Genomic DNA, 21,211 nt, shown 5'->3' on the forward strand with positions numbered 1-21,211 from the left:
AACCTCTCTATCCTGGGTTTAGGTTCTGGTCTCCTGGTTCTTCAGTGTCTCTGTGTCGTCTGTCGGTCTGAGAAACACTGCTGACTGAAGATCAGCTGACTCTGTTCACTCTGTCCAGCTGGTCTGTTTCATGGTTGGGGGGCGTGATAATGGGGGGTGGGGGTGGTAATGGGGGTTAAATGTTCTACATTACAGAAAAACAATGGCCCCCCTTCTTTAATGTCTGTATTGTTCTGATCTCACCAATAAAAAACAAGTGACAATTAAACAATTAAATTCCTCCTCCTGCTGTCTTGATATTGGCAGCAGGAGGAGGAGTCATGGCTCCAGATCTGTTACAAAGTGTAAACTTGTCTCTCAGGTGTCTTCCCACAGGCCCTGAAAACAGCAGTCATCAAGCCACTACTAGAAAAGAACAATCTAGACAATAATGAATAATTACAGGCCTATATCAAATCTTCCTCTGTTAGGTCAAATGATAGACAAAGCTGTGTTTCAGAAGTTAAATAACTTCTTGATATTGAAAGACTGTTTGGATGTCTTCCAGTCAGGTTTTGGACCAAACCGCAGCACTGAGACAGCTCTGGTTAAAGTGTTTCATGACATCTGTTTAAACACAGACAGAACCTCAGTCTAAGTTCTTCTTGGGTAACACTTATATGAAGGTCCTTTAAATAAACTGTTATTACCATCAAATCTGCTGTATAAGACACACTTTAAACCCTCAGGCATCAGTTTAATTTACTACCCTCTTAAGGCATTAAGGACAAAAATGTTCACTTCCAAAAATCTGCTATAAAAATAGTACAGATTAATTTTTTTTTGCTTTTTTAGGTTAAATCTTTTGATCAACTTCAGTCCTGATCAAAACGATCAAATATTACTTCATTGGTATTATTCAAAAGTCTTGCAAGCCAAATTGCTGATACTGCTTCATTTACTTATATTTTTGGTACTTTCTCTCTGGATGTATATAGTTTTATTACGGCTCCCTTGAGTAGCCACAAAAAAAGAAAAACAAGTCCATAGAGGCTAGCTTATGTAGATATAAGGTTTAAACTGTAATCTAAGAAATCAGAAGAATGTTGTACGCTGTATATGTACTTATGTCTTGATTATTTGTAATTGTATTGACAATGTACTATGGCACATTAAAAAGAAAATTAAAAAAAAGATGTATATATATAAATAAAATAAGACAAGAAGCTTATTGGATGTGATTCTCAAACCATTAGAAAAATGGTCCAAGAAACTCTCAAAATGAAGAAGCTAAATCAGTCAGACAGTTTCTCCTCAGGGATGATGTCAGCAGAACAACTACAGGCAAGAGGGACACAATAACTAAAGAGACAGAGGAGGCTACTGTCTGATACTTTACTTACTCTCCACAAGTAATATGTGTCAGATCACCAACACATTTCATATGCCTTCCTCTGTGGTCAGAGACCATTTTGGGTTGTTCCACCAAAAGAGAGAGACGTGCCAATGTAAGACACGTTAAATTTGTAGTTCATGGTAAATATGATCTACAAGCTGGGTATTGTAAACTGAAGAAGCATAGAAGAAATGTCTGACAGCACTGTCTGCAGCAGCCCAAAGGCATGTGTCTGTATATCCCTTGAACAGGTCTTCATGTAAAGTGGTGACCCTGCCCCAGGGATGTCAGGAGAAGGTGGAAATCTCAAAGTGGAGAGACTGAAGTGAGGTCAATCATTGTTAAAAAAGATGTTCCAATGCCAGAGGATGAGCATGTGGTACAATTCCAAAACAGGCTTTTTAACTTCAAGAGGCACCTTTTGAATATTCCTGAACCTCACTGCTAAAGATGCCCTGATCCACACAGGTTTCAGTGAAAGTTGTTCTTGTAAATACTACAATAAAATCCAGTCAGTCCACATTTGGAGGGTCACATCAGCAGGTGACCCTCCACACTGGTGTGCTTTATCTGGCCCTTCTGCACCATCTCTCCAGGTAGAAGGCATGACCCACCGCCAATATGGGCTCATGTGGACCCCATTCTTCAGAACACAAATCACAGTGACAGAGGCTGCTGCATCCAGATCGATTGCAAGTGCGGAAAGAAGCCAGGCGAGTTGTGTGTGTCAGTCAGTTGAAGAGAGAGAGAGAGAGAGAGAGAGACGTCACTGAGTGAGGTAGAGGAATATGTAACTTCACAAAGCTAATGGCTCTGCTCAGGTTAAAAATCTAGGCATCACTCAATCACATCAAAGCCTGTGTAAGAAAATATGTTTAATAATAAAAAGTTTTTTTACATTAAAAAATAGCAACTAGTTTTGCAATTTTCGCTTACTGCCGCAATTTTATTGCAAAAGAGCGTCTAAAAACATCACAACATGCATTGCAACTTTTTTTGAAAAGCTGCAGCGAAATCAGCCGTTTTAGGCCGCAACAATCCCCCAAAAAAGTCCCCAAAATCCTTGAACAAAAACAATGTTTTTCACAAAGAAAAGAATTGGGAGCGATGTCAAATTAAAACTGTATAATCAAGAAGTGGAGAGAGTAAGACACTTTAAGTTTGTAGGGTTCTGGTTTGATGAGAGGGTTACATGGGCTGCATGTTCAGAAAGTTTGAAATGTTGTGAGGGGTTTAGTTGGAAGTGAGTGGGGGGGCAGACTGCTCTGAAAGCATACAGGATGAATAAGATCAGTATGAGATTATGGTTGTATTGTATATGGATCAGCAGCAAACGCAACTCTTAAAAAACTAGATACTATCCAATATCAGGAATTAAGACTGTGTACAGGTGCTTTTAAAACAACACCAACACTGAGATCAGTCATTTGTTCAGATTCAAGTTCATCACTCATCAGTTTACAGTCATTCAGACAGCAGACATTTAGACAACAAACACTATACAGAAGTCAAATGATGTTTTTATTGGTACCTGCACACAAAGGCTTCAAAGGAAATGAATTAGCAGACAAGGTGGCAAAGGAGGCTACAAAAAATACTCAAATGGATTTGATAGTTAGCATTAGTGGAACAGAAGTGAAGAGCATTATTAAACAGAGACTGAAGGAAAAGGTGGCAAGACTCAGATTTGGACACATTGGATTCAATAACACATTGTTCAAAACAGGAAAACACAAATATGACTACTGTGGACAAGAGGAGACAGTGGAACATGTTGTTTGACACTGTCAGAAATAAAGTTTTAAAAGAAGACAGATGATTGAGAACCTGAAAGAAATTAAAGGCTTTATATGTGATTTTTTGATCCAGCAGATGTCGCCCTTGAGCACCAGCATGAAACCAAAACAACTCGCGCTGCGTTGTTGTGTTAGCATGCTAATGCTAGCGATCTTTATTATGCTCGTATCTTCACACTGCATGTAAATTTACCTGAAATGAGCGTGATCTAGAAACACAGTTAAGCAGTGAGTACAGTATGTTATTCTTCTTTTCTCTAGTCCCTCAATTAAACAACTTTTATACACGAGGGGAGGAGTCAGCCGGCCGTCCGGGCGATGTAAACAAAGTGAAGATAGGACTCTGAAAACTCTGAAAACATCACAGACAGTGGGACTCGGGTGTTACACCCATTGTAGACAGTCATGACTCACAGAGTTATTTTCAGAGGATATACTTGATTTATATTATATTTAAGTGTGAAAAATCACATATAAAGCCTTTAAAGTGTATTTAGATTTAATAGATATCTTACAAAATAACTTATGAAGCTGTAGGACAAACTCGGTTGGTTGACAAGATATAATAGATTTTTATCTGGTTATTATTATTATTATTTACAGAAAGTAGTACATAATAGATATTTTGATCCACACTCCTGACCAGTAGGTGGCAGAAATGCATCAGTTCGTTGTTTGCCAACCGCCATAAAACCTTAAAGAAGAAGAAGAAGAAGAAGAAGAGCAGGCGATGGATTGAGTAGTTTTATGAAGGCAGGTCTCAGTTAGAGATATGCAGGGTGGAGAGACACACAGTACAGTTAAATATTCTTTCTCGCTGTACAAATTGTTAGAAAGTGGAATTGGAGGAAAAACCTACAACATCATAAAATCAAAAAACGTTGAAAAAATTGAGAAAATCTATAGATAGTTTACTTGCGAGTAGCAGAAAGCATAAAAAAGCTAAATTTAAAGTTTTTTTGTACTTAACTTCTTCCACTTTATACCAATACATCCCTACATTTTTTTTTTTTTGGGGGGGGGGGTTCTGGTAGTTCTTATTAAACTTCCAAGCTGATTAAAAACTGTCTGATTATTTGATGGGCTGAAAAGTTTTTTTAAATATTAGGTCAGAGAGTCATGTAGTTTAATTTCACTTCTCCTTTCATGTATTTATTGTTAATGCTGCTCCGATGCCCCCCAGTGGCTCTATGAGGACGTGACCAAACTATAGAAATACTGTATTTGCTAAGTTCAATGACAGAAAAATAGAACAGGTTCAAAAGTATTGTTTTATTACACAAAATGTTAAACACGGTAGAATTATGATTTAAAAATGCTTATAAAAATCAACATTGATATGAAATATCAACTTTAAATCTGCTAAAACTGGGCAAAAAACATTGTTATATATTATTGAATAAAACAAGAAGATGAGAAAACAAATATTTCTGTCTTGAAATTTTAAAGAAAATTGTAATTTCTCATAAATATTTAGTTGTGCTTACATTTCATTCAGCATTTTCTGACCAGCTTTGCAGGTTTCACTGTAACTTGTTGTGTAACAGGGTTAATAACAAATGTTTAACAAGTGCTCGTCTGTGTATTTTAAGATGTTGTTCCTCTTAAAATGAGGCGTGAGCAGTCTTGTTTAACGGAGCGGAGAGTCTGCATGTGGTCATTCAGCCCCGTTCTGCACCTTACGGCAGTTACAGATCATGAGAAGGTAAAACAAGTCACAACATTTAAATTATTCAGAATGAAATAAGAGCTCTGGTCCTCTACTTAAATAAAGATTATGTTTAAAAAAATCAAAACAATTTATAAAAAGGCACATTAAGAGGCATGTTACATACAGTACAAGCTTCCTTTGTTGAAAAATGACTTTTTAAGCCCTGATCAACTATTAACATATGTTTGAATTTGGATAAGTGATAATAACACACTGTCAGAGAGAAGTATAGCTTGTTGTTGTTTGCATCATTTTAAGTCATATTTAAATCTTTAAAGGAGGCATGTGTGACATTTAACACATAAATACAGCAGAAATCAAGTATATCCTGTGTAAATGTGTCTCTGAGTCATGACTGTCTACAATGAGTGAGAAGCATGAGTCCCGCCTGCTGTACTGTTGTCTGAGTCATGGACAGGACGGCCTTGTGTATAAAAGCTGTTTTAGTCCAGGACTAGAGAAAAGAAGAAGAACATACTCACTGATTACTTTGATGTCACTTAAGTGTGTTTAGATCTCGGTCATTCTGTGTCAATTTATGTGCAATATGAAGCTACACGCTAACCAAAGTGTGTTAACATTTGCATGCTAACACAACAATGCAGGACACATGCAGCTCGAGCAAAGGACAATTTTGTCCATCACTTGCTTAATGGTGCGTTTTAATTCATAACTCCTCCACGTGAGTGGAGAGGGGTTGGAGGTGTGTCTCTGGAGGAGAGTGGAGGCTTCAGAAAAGCCGAGGTTGCCTGTTGCCAAACAGCAGTTTATTTTGGTTTCATGCTGGTGCTCCAGCACACACAGCTTTGAAGGTCGCTGAACGAGCAACTTGGGTACACGCAAGCCATTGCAGGAAAGTTGATGCACCAGCAGGAGCAGCGGACGACAGATCTGAGCGGACCTCAGCTCTGGTGGAAAAGAGCTCTGATTGAAAAGAGAAAACAGAAAAGGTAGAAAAGGCCCTCTGATGAGCGCCTAAAAGAGGGTGACATGGTAACCGCCCCTCAGCTTAGAAATAACATTGCAACATTACATTTGCACACACACACTGTTAGATAAGAAAAAAACAGGGTGAAGTGCTAGTAACCTCTCCACCCCAGATAGGCCATAACAGAAGAACAAGCAACACAGGAGACGACAACAGACACCATGGAGCAGAGACGTCGGTGGCATCCCTATCGACAACCTGGTCTATGTGGCCTTCGGGGCACTGTATTTTTTCTGTTCATTTTTACAATGTTGATTATGTTTCCCGTTATCTGGTTCAACATACAGACTCATGTTTCACAGCCCGAGCAGACTACCAACTTCACTGACTTGACCCTTGATGTAAGTTTACACCTGACACCTACATCTCGCAGACCCCTCCAGGTCCACATACATAATTTTACTCAGAACGGACGTAAAAAGCGCAGCGTCACTCCTCAGCCCAAACAGGTCATAGTGACCTAAGGCACAACACCTACTTTCTGGCTATGGCTGGATACAATTAACAGAATCGCCACATTGGAGAGCACAGCAGTAATTACAAATTTTAAATAGGTCTGTCCTCAACCATGCTACTCCTGGTACGACGTTGTTGCTCATTCAGATAGACTAAACCACGTAAACCCTTGTGGTAGCCGTTGGTCCATAACCAAGCAATATGTACCCTATATGTCCTGTTACACCACACAGTGTGTATCTGTCAAAATAACAATAAAAGATGTTTCATCTGGTGATGCAGGTTTCTTGTACCTGGGTATCGTTCAGACAGGAAAGGACACCCATTCCAACTGAAGGTAATAAAGCCTCAGCTGGCTTCAGAAATTTCTGATACCTCCTCAGTAAACACAGCTTTACCCACCGCTAGGTCCCCCAGTGTGAATGTCGTACAAGTACAAACACCAGAGAACCTTTTGAAGAAGAGATGGACTTCCCAACAGGTAACACCTGGTTACAATGGGTGACTTGTACAGTGCAGCAAACTCTGACTGTTATGTCTGCGCACAAAGGGGTCCGACCTTGACTTTTGTATCGTTTGCGCTAAATCTGAACTCTGACGCTAAAGGTACCCATTGTATGCATTGGCTGTTCACCCAAAAGGTTGCCCCTGTTACTAAGTGCAAGACGTTACATTATCTGTTTCCCCCAGATCACCGTTCTTCTTGAAACCAACAACCGATGTCACCTTTGAATGTTATCGTAGATCATTTGGCTCTGTACATGTAGGCTGTGCCACCAATAGTAAATACACCTACACGGATTACTCAGCACAACTTAATTCCCAGATTGAACCCCGAGCTGATGTTTGGTTGTGGTGCGGTGGTATAAAAACGTAGATCTGTTTTACCCCAAAACTGGGTTGGCACATGTACCATGGTCAATTTGTTGCTTCCAATTAGGCTGCTTTACTTAACAGAGAATAAAACAGCTAATAATCGCAGTAAGCCAATACCACTGATGCTTCTGTCTTCGACACCGGTTTCAACCACAGTAACATTTATATAGACGCCATAGTGTTCCTCGCGGAGTTCCTGAAAAATTTAAGGCCAGAAACCAGATTGCAGCAGGTTTTGAATCCTCTCTCTTCTGGTGTGTTACCATAAACAAAAACGTAGATTGGATCAATTACCTTGCGTACAACAACGTTTCCTTAACCACACACGTGACGCGGTCAGGGCTTAGCCGAACAGTTGGATGCTGCTATGCAAATGGCCTGGCAGAATCGACACTTGACATGCTCATGGCAGAAAAAGGCGGTGTTTGTAAGCTCTTCAGTAATCAATGTTACACATTTATTCCTAACAACACAGCACCAGACGGTTCTGTTGCTAGGGCGTTACAAGGCTTAGAGGCATTATCAATCGAATTAGCAGAAAACCATGGTGTTGAAGACTTGGCCTGGAATTTTTTTTAATTCACTGTTTGGTAAATGGAAGTCCTTCTTCACCTCAGCCTTTATTTCCAGAATCTGTTGTGTTTCAGTATTAGCGGGATGTGGCTGCTGCTTGATTCCCTGCCTACGCAGGTTGTCTGAGAAGACCATTGAATCTGCCTTGACTCAGAGATTCATGCATGTTGAGACTGAGTTTTGCCGCCTACATGTGTCTTATACTCACATCCTCCTCGCTCCATGTCTGATCGGGAAATAAACAATCTCAAATATAAAACTTACAGTAAAAAGTAACGGAGCAGTGTCGGTCATACAGCGGCTGTTAAGAGACAGGACGGACGTGCAGCACTTTTCTCCTCAGTGCAAAAACGCTTTGAGCAAAAGCTCCTGAGCACACAGCTAGTGCCTATACTCCATATAACTGCCTATACCTGCACTACACCACTGCTAAAGTTTTAGATCAGTTCAGACCTTTATTGTCCCTGGAACTCAAATTTGATTTACAGCAGTGGACACAAAACACAACACATAAAAAGACATGAGTCAGTGCAACACAACCTGCTGGAATACAACCAAGAAAAAGAAAAATGTCACTATTTGTTAAAAATTACACAGGAATGGTTCAGAAGCAATATATAAATAAAAAGTGCCACAGTGCTGCTGGAAAGTGCATTCATGACTTAAACAATATTGAGAGCATTAATTGCAGGAAAGTTTGCATCTGTTGCTCTCGGCCCCGGGCAGCCTGTACCTCCGACCACAGGGGAGAAGAACAGAGAGGACGGGCAGAGCTGGACAAGATCGACTTTGCTTTCTTCACTTTTTGTCTTTTCTAGATATCTGACAAGGAAAGCTCCTGAGTGCCGATTATTCCTACGGCTGTTTTAATAATCCTGACAGATTATTCTTGTTGTGCACTGAAAGGTTACTATAAATTAAAAGAAAAGGTTCAAATGGACTCAATAAAAGATTGGTAGAATAAATCATCAGTGTGTTATCCACATTAAAAGTGTTGTTTTTCCATTAGTGTTATGTTCATGATTCAAGTTCTTGTCAATCCATGTGCCGAGGTTTAAACCATAGACTGTAAATATTAACGGACAAAGCCTGAGTGACGTCACCCATCTGTTCCTGCAGAGGGCGCTGGAGTCCGATCGATGGCGGTCTCCTTGCTGGAAATGCTGACTCAGCCTAACTTTCAGTCAACCTAACGACAGGCTGAGAGCTGGAGCTGAGGCGGGTTTTAAGCCTCCTGACAAACCGTTACACCGCAACCCGCCTGTCACTCAGGTCAGATACGCGCCTAACTTTGGATAACACGTATCGTTCATGAATGATCTTGGACATATTTTTTTAAGTAAGAGACACTCAAGAGGCAAAGGCCATATTTGAAGACCCTCAGCACCTTCTGCAGGCAGAGTTTAGTCTTCTGCCGACAGGGAGGAGGTTCACTCATGTCAGGAGGGCCAACAGATACCTGAGGTCGTTTGTCCCATCAGCGGTTGGGTTTTTAAATGAGCTGTAAGCGTCGTTGCCTGTACTTTTCTTTGTGTTCCTTATCTCACTAACATCCATCATGATGATATCCATGGTAGTCAAGTTTCTATGTGTGTATTTATGTCTTAGTGCTGTTTTTATGTGATTCCTGTATGGACCTCTGTTGCAAACCAAATTGCCCCTCGGGGACAGAAAAGATCTTCCAAATCCAAATCCAAAAAATCTCAATGGAGCCGTTTAAATATAATTCACTCCATGTTAAAGTCACCAAGTGTTTAGATTCAAACGTAAACAAGGAGCTGAGCGTAGAATCAGAACCAGTAGAATGCTCGTCTGTTGTCTGTGAGCTCATAAGGGCTCAACAGAACATTCAGCACACTGAAGTTCCACCTGCTCAGTCCCCTGCTAACCTTTGAAGAGGTAAGTCACCTTTTCTCCTGCTGAAAGAAAAACTTTTTAATCCACATTTTTCTGCTCACTCAAACTGTGTAATGATGAAGGAAGACATTTAATCTCCCTGAATGTTGATCTTTCAGATAAATGACTTTTTTCATCGGTTAAATTCTAAATATCTCGACTGTAAGATGTGAAGTGATCTTAGTTTAGTGTGAGCAGCTTGAAATCTGTCAAATGTTCGTTGTTTGTTGTCTGAACTTCGTGTTTACTGAAGTTTGTTGTGTTTTCGTCATGTGTGAAATCAGCTCATCAGAAGAAATACGTTTTCTCATCTCGTGCCTTAAAAAGTTTCTTTAAAATGAACTGTTGTAAACAGAGATTTCATCGTGGCACAGAGATTCATGTCGTGTTGTAGTCAAGACCAAACTAACCGAGACCAAGACATACCAGAGACCAGAGTAATCCGAGACCGAGACAAGACCAAGACATTTAGGGATCGAGACTGAGTCAAGACCAAGACCAAGGCAGGACTAGACCAAGACAAGACCAAGACATTTAGGGATCGAGACCAAGTCGAGACCAAGACCAAGGCAGGACTAGACCGAGACAAGACCAAGACATTTAGGGATCAAGAAGTTTATTGATCACTGAAGATCATTTAAAAAGGACGATGGTCAATAATAACTCAAGTTCTTCTCTTGATTGACAGCTGAGGTTTCAACATGAAGACGATCTCTGCTGCTTCTGATCACAAAAACACTTTTATTTCTTCATTATGAATCTTAAAATAATAAACTCAAACTTCCTTCAGGGAGAAATGGAGGGTGTGCCCTTTGATCACCTGTTGGTATGTTGATGAACCAGCTGTAGTATTTCCTGGTCTCAGTAGGACTCTGACTCTGTCTCGTTCTGACGCAGATCTGTTCTCTGTGTTGAAGGTAAGAGACACTTTTCACTGTTTTTAAGACTCTCTGTTTAATTTAAGTGTCAAAAGAGCTGTACGCTAACAGTTAGCCACCATGTTCATTAGCTGCTTTGACTATAGTAGAAGTGTAGGAAACACAATGACTCTCAGTTAGCATGCAGGCTATGCTAACCATGCTAACATGCTAACAGTACAGTTTTACACAGCAGAGGGAGGGAGTGGAGTCTGTCCTCATCAGTTAGGACTAAAAATAATCACTCCATTAGCTCAACTGATTCCACAACTTCTCTGAAACTGGACGGTTGCCAAGCAACACAAACACTCCTCTGCAAGTCAAGTCAAGTCAAGTCAAGTCATATTTATTATAAAGCACATTTAAAAACAGCTACAGCTGACCAAAGTGCTGTACATTAAAAAAGAAAAAACAACTTGAGATCACAATGTCCACAAGAGAGAAATATATATATATGTATACATATATACATATATAAAGAAAGAATATATAAAGAAAGCAACAAAGGAACCTGAAAGAAACGGTCTATTCAGGACCAGGGGACTCAAATGCTAAAATATAAAAGTATGTCTTGAGACAGGACTTAAAAGAGTCAACAGAGGGTGCAGACCTGATGGAATGAGGGAGGCTGTTCCACAATTTAGGGGCTTTTACTGAAAAGGCCTGATCTCCCTTTATCTTGAGCCGTGAGCGGGGAACAGCCAGGAGGCCCATGTCTGATGATCTCAGGCGCCTAGATGAGGTGTACAGCCTGGAGAGGTTGGTAATATAAAGGGGGGCCAGGCCATTAAAAACAAACAACACAATCTTAAAATCGATTCTGAATCGTATTGGGAGCCAATGAAGGAACGCTAGGACAGGACTGATATGCTCCCTCTTCTTGGTTCCAGTCAGCAGCCTTGCTGCAGCATTTTGGACCAGCAATTGCAGTAGTCAAGCCGGGATGAAATGAGCGCATGGGTTACTGTCTGTAAGTCACTGAATGAGAGGATAGGTTTTAGCTTGGAAATTGTACGGAGCTGAAAGAAACTGGATTTGACAACTGAATTTACCTACCGATCAAATGTAAAGCCTGAGTCGAAGATGAAGCCAAGGTTCCTGTCGTGGGGCCTAATGTGGCTGTATAAGTGACCTAAGCTGTTGGCGACCTGTTTGATGATGTCGGGGGGGCCAAAAAGAACAGCTTCGGTTTTTGACTCATTTAATTGTAGGAAGTTATGGGCCATCCAGTGTTGTATGCCTTCAAGGCATTGTATAAGAGAGGTGAGTTCTGCTAGATTGTTTGGTTTGACCGGTAGATAAAGCTCAGTGTCATCTGCGTAGAAGTGGTATGAGAGGTTGTGCTTCTGGATAATTTGACCCAATGGGTCCTTAGAAAGGAAGGGTAGTTTTGAGATGGGTCTGTAGTTGGAAAGTGGTATGTTTTTTTTTTAACAAGGGCTGCACTATAGCATGTTTAAATGAGGGAGGAACAGCACCAGTTGACATAGAGCTGTTTATAATGGAGAGGATAAAAGGGCCGGTAATATCAAAGGAATCTTTGAGGAGCTTGGTAGGTACACTGGGGCAGGTGGCAGATTTCATTTTAAAAACTGTCTCTTTGAGTGAGGTTAAGGTGATAGGCTCAAAACAGTTTAACTGGGCAGAGCAGTTGAAGGGCGGGGAGGCTGAGATGTGCCTGGTAGGGGCTGAGATATTTTTTCTAATGCCAGCAACTTTTTCAGTGAAGAACTTTAGGAAGTCTTCTGCTCTACTAAGGGGAGTGTCTAGAGAGGATCCAGGAGGGGGGCAGGTGAGAGAGTTTATAATATTGAATAGGACTTTAGGATTATGGTGATCTTTTGAGATGATATCTGAGAAATGTTTTGCTCTCGCTGCCTTGACTGCAGTTTGGTAGCTGATCAGCCGCTCTTTAAGGATGTCATGTGAGATTTGAAGCTTATCCTGCTTCCACTTGCGTTCAGCTTGTCTGCAGCTCCTCCTTAGGGCTCTAGTGGATTCAGTAAGCCAAGGCTGTGATTTAGGCTTTGTTTTTTTTATCTTGAGAGGAGCAATATGGTTGAGAATTGAGGAGCAGGTAGCATTAAATAATTGAATGTGATCCTCAGTGCAGAGTTCAGTAGGAATATTTTCAACGGACAGAGTATCTTGAGCAGCTAAGGAAGCAGCTGAGAATAAACTGGCAGTGGAAGAGTTAATGTAACGAGAGTAACGCATGGGGAGGAGACCATTTGATGACAGGTCAGAGAGAAACACATTAAAAATAATGGCACTGTGATCTGAAAGACAAGGGTCCATTATTTCCAAATTGTTAACAGGAAGACCACAAGACAAGACCAAGTCCAAAGTGTGGCCATGTTTATGAGTGGGACCTGAGACATGCTGTGCAAAATTAAATGATTCAATCAGGTTTAAAAATTCACCAACAAGTGGTTTTGACGGACAACATACATGGATATTAAAATCACCCAGTATTAAAATTCTTTCAAATGATGGCACAATTTGCGAGAAGAGGTCTGCAAACTCAGTGATAAAATGTTTATCTGATTTCGGAGGACGATATATTATGATGATAAGAGGGTTTGCATTACTGACATGCGTTAGTGGCTTCCATGGCAGAGAGCGGAGGTTACTAGAGTTTACACCGCTGTGACGTTCAGTGGCAGATCAGGATTTTGAGCCTCTGTGATATCGGAAAGACATTTTTACTGGAATATTGAAAGTGCTAGAAGCCTTGAAAGGTCCAAGTCCTGTAGTTGAATGAATTTTCGATGTGGAGCTCTGCAGAAGGGTACTACACTGTGGGTGCAGCAGAGATCAGCACAGACCTTATTATGCAGCTCTATAAGTAGAATTACAGCAGTGAAATCAGAGTGTGTGATTCTAGTAGATAGATTTATATTGTGACATTGACGATCGCCGCGACTCTGCTTCTTGATCAAAGTTGAAAATGTTTAAACTTTTATGTGCACCCAAAAACTGCTAGAAAAATGCAGCAAAGAAGAGCGCCCAGCAATCGCGCTGGACCATAGGATAACCATGGTTTTGCTGGTGCTGCTTTCCCTTTTTGAAGGTGAACCAGGTAGATGTGATGTGTGTAGACTGACAGTGAGGTGGTGATAATGATGATGATGAAGATGATGATGATGATGATGATGATGATGATGATGATGAACCAGCTAGATGTGATGTTTGTAGACTGACAGTGAGGTGATGGTGATGATGATGATGATGATGATGATGAACCAGGTAGATGTGATGTTTGTAGACTGACAGTGAGGTGGTGATGATGATGATGATGATGATGAACCAGGTAGATGTGATGTTTGTAGACTGACAGTGAGGTGATGATGATGATGATGATGATGATGATGATGATGAAGGTGAACCAGGTAGATGTGATGTTTGTAGACTGACAGTGAGGTGATGGTGATGATGATGAAGGTGAATCAGCAGCTTCTTCTCTTTGTTTCCTCAACAGCTGAAGATCTTTGACTGGATGTGACTTCAGCAGCTGAACTCCATCAGTGTTGTTGTAGTGACAGAGTGCAGCTCTCCCAGCAGGGGGCGCTCTGCTATGGATCAGTGTGAGGACACAGAGGAGGGAGTCCCTCCCTCTAAAACCTCTCTGTGTGAGGAACCTGAAGCTCTGAGGTGAGGATCTCTAACTGTCCATGACTCTTCTCCATGTCACAGCTCAACACTCACATCACTCCACCTTCATCATCATCATCATCATCATCATCATCATCATCGTCATCATCATCACCACCTTCACCATCATCATCATCATCATCATCATCATCACCATCATCATCACTTTCTCATCTGCTGCTCACAGTAACTAATAATATATATTTTTTTGTATCAGGATGCAGGAACAGAGACCAGACTCTCCTGGACCCAGCTGTGTGTCCATGAAGAGTGATCGGTCTATGGGTCGCCTTATTGAGTTTAAAGATGGACGTCCTGCTGATGGAAGGTAAGAATTAAAAATGAAGTTAATGTTATGTCTCTGTTGTTTAATGACTCATATCTTGGCTCAGAGTTCATCACCATCATCATCATCATAATCATCATCATCATCATCATCATCATCATCATCATCATCATCACCATCATCATCACTTACTCATCTGCTGCTCACAGTAACTAATAATATTTGTTTTTTTGTATCAGGATGCAGGAACAGAGACCAGACTCTCCTGGACCCAGCTGTGTGTCCATGAAGAGTGACCGGTCTATAGGTCGCTTTATTGACTTTAAAGTTGGACGTCCTGCTGATGGAAGGTAAGAATTAAAAATCAAGTTAATCTTATGTCTCTGTTGTTTAATGACTCATATCTTGGCTCATAGTTCATCACCATCATCATCATCATAATCATCATCATCATCATCATCATCATCATCATCATCATCACCATCATCATCACTTACTCATCTGCTGCTCACAGTAACTAATAATATTTGTTTTTTTGTATCAGGATGCAGGAACAGAGACCAGACTCTCCTGGACCCAGCTGTGTGTCCATGAAGAGTGACCGGTCTATAGGTCGCTTTATTGACTTTAAAGTTGGACGTCCTGCTGATGGAAGGTAAGAATTAAAAATCAAGTTAATCTTATGTCTCTGTTGTTTAATGACTCATATCTTGGCTCATAGTTCATCACCATCATCATCATCATCATTATCATAATCATCATAATTTTCTCATCTGCTGCTCACAGTAACTGATAATGTTTGTTTTTTTAAATCAGGATGCAGAAACAGAGACCAGACACTCCTGGACCCAGCTGTGTGTCCATAAAGAGTAATCTGTCTATGGGTCGCCCTGTGAACTTTAAAGCTGGACATCCTGCTGATGGAAGGTGAGATCTGAAATTGACAAAAAGCTCTGTTCTGCTTTTCTGTAGGCTCACTCTTTCATCCTCAGCCATTTACATCACTCTCAGTCTTCAGTCCATGTTCACCTCTCCCAGGACTCGTACGTTTCTCCTGTTTCTCCTACTTCTCCACCAGAGGTCTTCAGAATTCACCTCCTTCTCTTCTATGTTTCAATAGCCCAGACCTTCCCTTCTACTCTACTCACCTGTCTTCATTTTCCTCATCAGCTTCATTTAGTTTTCTTACCACTTAATGATCATTGTGTGCTTTGGTTCTATCTTGTGTTTTTTCTTTTGAAGTGTTTGTATTTGAACCCTGTCCTGCCTGAAGACTGTAAAATGTGGAAAATAATCATTTTATTGCAGCTGTGAGTCCAATTTTTTTCTGCATTTGGGTCCTTCCCTGCGCCCTATTTCCCCGACCCTGTCAGAACTTAACCTGCCTGACACAGAACCAGCCGACAGTGAGATGGACTTCATGACTTCAAAGCAAAAACAGCCCTACTAGAAAGAAGCTAAATATTCTTAGACAAAGTCAAAATAATAGGCCAAACCTTAAAAAGAGACAAATCTGAGGAAAGATTTATTTCTGGGCTTTTTGTTCCGTTATTTAGAGACGGGACAGTAGATAGAGTCAGAAATAAAGGAGAGAGAGAGTGGGGAATGACATGCAGGAAAGGAGCCACAGGTCAGATTTGAACCTGAGCCACCCGCTTGGAGGGCTACAGTCTCCCTGCATGGGACACGCACACTTACCACTAGGCCACCAGCACCTCAATTAAAGCATTTTTAATGAATGAACATTTTTGTTTTTCCCTCAGGTAGAATGAAAGTCCTCTCCTTCCTCACTCCCAATGATGACCAAAACAAACAGATATACTGTCCACAATATCAGATTTAATTCACTGAGAGTCTGCTTCTGCACGTCCATTTTAAAGCATGCACCATCAAGGATGGGAGCCACGGTTTAAAAAGTGTGATTAGAGGATTATGGTCCACGTGGTGGATGTTGGATGTCCTGACTTCGTCCACAGCCCAGATCCTGAACCTCATGAGGTTCTGCTGGTGAGATGTTGGGCATTGAAAGCTTTAGGTCAAGTTCACTAACCTACCTGGTCCATACATCCTGCTGATCCAGCTGACCATTGTACTGATATCTGACTACACTTTGTCCTGGACTACATAGTTTAATACTTGATCCTTGTTTAAGTGAATGGTACCTGAGTCTAGCTGAGGCACGTTTAGTACATCAGGGATGATGTCATGGTGGTATACTGAACATTTGGTCCAGTGATCTTGGCTGGACACTGGTGAGCAGATGTATCATGAAGACTGCAGACTGTTGGGCCACGCAGGCTTAGGACAGTCAAACCATGGATTTGGGCCTTTGAGTTATTTACAAGAGGCCCAAAAGGACTCTTTATCCCAGAATCCCCTGCGGTACTTCACACCTACGTGTGACGTAAAGGGGGGGCCGGAAGCTGAGGTAAACCCACAGGCAGCTCCAGTCTTTAAAAGCAATCACCAGGCATTGCTTCCTTCTCTTCAAGTGTGGTCTGCCGACACCAGAGGATACCCTCTCCAACAAGATGGACTCCAGCATTCGAGACAAAGCCTTTCCTCCTCTTGGCTTACATAGGTTAAACTCCAGAGCTGATCTCCTAGCTCAGTATAGGTAGCTCTTCACATGCTGAATTCAAACATCAGAGGATTCAGCTGACTACTTCCATGGCATATTTTTAGGAGTTTTGGGCGCAATCAGATGCTATCAGGTTCGAGCAAAAAAAGAAGAGTTTCTTTCCTTCTATTTTTCGTAAGACGTCATTGAACGCAACTGGACAGGAGCGCTGAAGGAAGCCCACTGATCCCTGAATCCACAAGGACACATAAAGAACTCGGCTCCTGCAACCAGAAGACCCTATAGAGCAACGCTCGGGTCGAAGATCTGAATCCCGCTACCCTCTTCCTACATCTGCCACGAAGGAACCCTGCCTGAATCTGATGATTCAACATTCAACAGAGTGACGATCTAACCAACTTTGCAACGATCACCAGGAGTTACCCCAAGTAAGAGCTTTGGTCTGGGCAGAAATAGTTGCAGAAATAGTTATGTTTCTTTTATAACCACTGATAATTATGCATCATTGTTGACGAGACATCACATTCTGTTTATTATCTGTTGTAAGCTGCTGCATTTGTTTTATTGTGATGAACTGCTGTGTTCACCTATGTATGTAATGCTATGCTAGTTTACCTTCAGTCAACGGCTTTCACAATCAGAAAGACCAGTGTACCCGCCGTTGAAGTCCGGCCACTGGCTTTCTGGTGTTTAAGTAACAGTTACTGAACTCAGCTCAGATGCAGCTGCATTGTCTCCCTCCACCATCTTGTTTTCTCTCTCTCTCTCTCTCTCTCTCTCCTACACACACACACACACACACACACACACACACACACACATTTACACCTCATTCACAAGGTGTGCTTGATAATGTGTGTTTGCTTAGATTAGTTTATGATAGTTATTTGTTTGATTAAGTTCATTGATTTTGGATTGATGTTGCTTTGTTTAAATAAATTCTGTTATAATTTAAGAGAGCAGTTGTTTGTGATTACTGGTTGTATTTACATTGTGATATAAGCTGGGTGCGAAGGCTTTGTGTACGGATTTCACGCCTTCAATTTATTAAATATAGTTATTAATTATTAATAATATTCATAATTAAATAACTAATCTGAGACTGATTTGAGTGATATTTTGGTTATATTTCCCTGAGTACAGGGTGGTGCCCCAAAACGAGATTAAACATAGTTTGATGATATTTTATTTATATTATTAATAATTAGAAATAATTATTAAAGAATATAACCAAAGTTGACTTGATACAACCCCAACAAGACAAAGAGCTTCAAAGCTCTTGAGTGTTTTTTACAAACCTTGTAGGATCCATATACTGGACTTACTCACAATATAAAAACTACTGTGATGGTGCAAGCAGCACTTATTCCTATCTGAAGTGGTGTCAGTCTGAAGACTTTGTCCCAGAAGTGAGTTCCAGGTTGAGGTTCCTGAAGTTGTTATGGACAAGTCCTTGATCTGGATCTGTTCCGTATCCTAATAGTAGTTGCTGCTCGGTCTCTAAATGTACTATGGGAGGTAGAGCCTTCAGTTAGCAGGCCTGCTCGTGGTACCTACAGTCTCTAAGGGCACTTTCACACTGGCCATCCGCACCGTGCCCAGCACGCTTTAACGCTAACGTCCAGTTCGTTAAAGTCCAGTTCGTTTGGCAAGTGTGACCGCTCCGTATCGTGCTCAGGCACGGTACACTTCCTTGGCTTCGGCACACTTTGGAGAGGTGTGCTTTGATACGGTACACTTCATGCACGAGCACAAGCACGCGGGTACACAACGCTGACAGCCTTCATTATGGAGAAATCCAGAGTAACATGGTTGTATCTGACTAACATGACACAATATAAGTCACAAAGTAGCTGTCATGTTCTCTGTGTTGTTCTCCGATGTCTGGGCGCGGACTCGGCCATGCGTCTGTTTTATTTTTTTATTTATTTATTGCTGTGTCTGATTAAAATGGCTTAAAAATAGCCGCAAAGTCAGTAAAATAGCTGTCATGCTCTCTGTGTTGTTCTCCGATGTGCAGACGCAGACTCGACTGCGCGTCTCTTTTTCTCTCTCTCTGTCTGTAAACTGAGCACGCTTCGCAATAACAAAAAGCGTGCATGTGTTGTATTACGACGTTATGTACAAGAGGTAATCGTAGTAGTCCTGGCCAGTGTGACCGCGGCCCGTGCCGGCCAGCGTGGAAATGACGCTGCGGGGGGCCAATCGTGCTTGAGTATAGCACAGTACAGTACACAGTACTGAAGAACACAAACAATAAGAAAAACACAATTGCTTGTCGATATCTATGTTCTCTTCTAACTTTCTGATAAAGTTTCAGTGAAACATGAAAAACCTGTGCACCCAACCTTCAGTCCCTTTTTAGAAATGGGATGAATTTGCAAAACAGGGCTTACCATGTTCTACTAAGGGGTGATGTGAAGGGCAGTCACTATGCAGGTAGCTCTCAGAGCAGAGTCTGAGAGAGCATCATAATGCAGTCATCAAGTATGACAATATCTTTGCATATCTTCTATCATAAACTATGTAACATATATTAACCTGATGTTTTGCTCCTACTGGTTTTCATTAAGTTTATATTCCCTCTCTTATTACATGTGTTGACCAGCTGTCACTTTAATGTTGCCTGAGATAATAATGAACCAGAAAGCTGTATGAAGTTACCTTCAAGCTAGCACATATTTCTCTCAACATCTTTACCTCTGTCTACCAAACAGTAAACATGATCAGACAGCATGTTTAACAGAAAGGCTGGCTTGCTAGCCAGACTTCAAATCTTTCCACAGTGTTTTCAAGGGAAAATAACGTTATGTAAATTAGCCATGTGCTGCACATTGCGACACCAGGTTTCATGCTTCTTGCGGTCGGCGCGGCGATATTGTGCAATCGCGGTCGGCGCAAGAATGGTCCACGGAGGGTCTGAGCGCCCAGCCGCGCACCTCTAAGATTTTTGTAACAATGCGGACGGGTTCGTTTGCAATGATTGGCTGCAGGGCCCGGAAGTACTTTCTTCAGGCCATGTTGAGCAATCAGACCGCTCTGACCGCAATCAGTATGAAACCACTCGACGTTTGCGGGACCGTGCTCGCTGGCCGCAAGAAGCATGACCCCTCCCTCCCTCCAAATATTTTTATTGCAGATCTAAATGAATCACCTATTTGGGATCCAAAACGGCGAATTTCACCAAAAGGTGACGAGTTTGCACCCCTGATGGGAGGTAGAGCCTTCAGTTCTCAGGCTCCTCTCCTCTGGAATCGTCTTCCAGCCGGGGTCCGGGGGGTAGACACACTCTGTATTTTTAAGAATAGACTTAAAACTTTCATTTTTGATAAATCTTAAAGTTAGGGCAGGCACAGGTGTAGACCAGCTTCTAGTTATGCTGCTATAGGCTTAGACTACCACGAGAACTGGCACCTTGAGCTCCTATCTCTCTCTCTGTGAGATCATATTACTGCATGTTGCTATCTGTAAATCTCAGTTACTAACCATAGCATCTTTCTTAAGATTTACTTTATTGATCCCTGCAAGGGATTTTTATACTGTTTATCATGCAACACACACATAGGCTGAAATATACACACATGCACAAACAGGATCCTATGGACATGCACTAATGGAGATAAGAATTAAAAATGAAGTAAATGTTATGTCTCTGTTGTTCAAAGAATCATAACTTGGCTCAGAGTTTCATTATATATATCCCGTTGTTTTCTTGTGTAATATGTCCTGTCACAGAGTTCAACAGGAGAGCTCCAACGTTCACAGAGATCAATCAGACCAGCAGAATCCAACAGACCTGGACTCCATCTTTATGGTGTGTTCAACACATTGTTAATTAATACACTACCATTACAATAATTTAATTCTAAGTTATTGTTCTGTTTAGACCAGCTGACCTTCAGACTGACAGATGAACCACATGTTGAGTTCTACCAGTTTATATTAAATATCCAGTGTCTCCTTCTGTTCCAGCTGCTGGAGGAGAACATCATCACCTTTGTGAAGAACGAGCTGAAGAGAGTCCAGAGGGTTCTGAGTCCAGATTACCCAGAATGCTTAGAGAGTCAGCGTGAGGATGAAGAGCAGGGCAGAAACTGTAAAG

At 41.3% G+C, this 21,211-nt stretch overlaps 1 protein-coding gene across 4 annotated transcripts in view; it reads left to right on the plus strand.

Annotated features, from left to right (window-relative positions):
- The window catches only part of LOC132974897 (NACHT, LRR and PYD domains-containing protein 3-like), a 147,459-nt gene that overhangs the window by 95,474 nt on the left and 30,774 nt on the right, over window positions 1–21,211 (plus strand). Inside the window, exons 1-8 of one of the 4 annotated variants that reach the window (XM_061039214.1) lie at window positions 10,461–10,588; window positions 14,070–14,242; window positions 14,460–14,570; window positions 14,768–14,878; window positions 15,073–15,183; window positions 15,345–15,455; window positions 20,845–20,923; window positions 21,082–21,211. The exon at window positions 21,082–21,211 is cut by the window's right edge and continues 75 nt beyond it. In XM_061039214.1, the coding sequence (XP_060895197.1) occupies window positions 14,166–14,242; window positions 14,460–14,570; window positions 14,768–14,878; window positions 15,073–15,183; window positions 15,345–15,455; window positions 20,845–20,923; window positions 21,082–21,211 (730 nt within the window). In that variant the 5' untranslated portion in view covers window positions 10,461–10,588; window positions 14,070–14,165. Of the gene's footprint in view, window positions 1–10,460; window positions 10,589–14,069; window positions 14,243–14,459; window positions 14,571–14,767; window positions 14,879–15,072; window positions 15,184–15,344; window positions 15,456–20,844; window positions 20,924–21,081 lie in introns of those variants that run through there. The other 3 variants (XM_061039215.1, XM_061039216.1, XM_061039209.1) reach the window with 3 other exon arrangements.

Source organism: Labrus mixtus, chromosome 5, assembly GCF_963584025.1.
Source record: "Labrus mixtus chromosome 5, fLabMix1.1, whole genome shotgun sequence".
Taxonomy (NCBI): domain Eukaryota; kingdom Metazoa; phylum Chordata; class Actinopteri; order Labriformes; family Labridae; genus Labrus; species Labrus mixtus.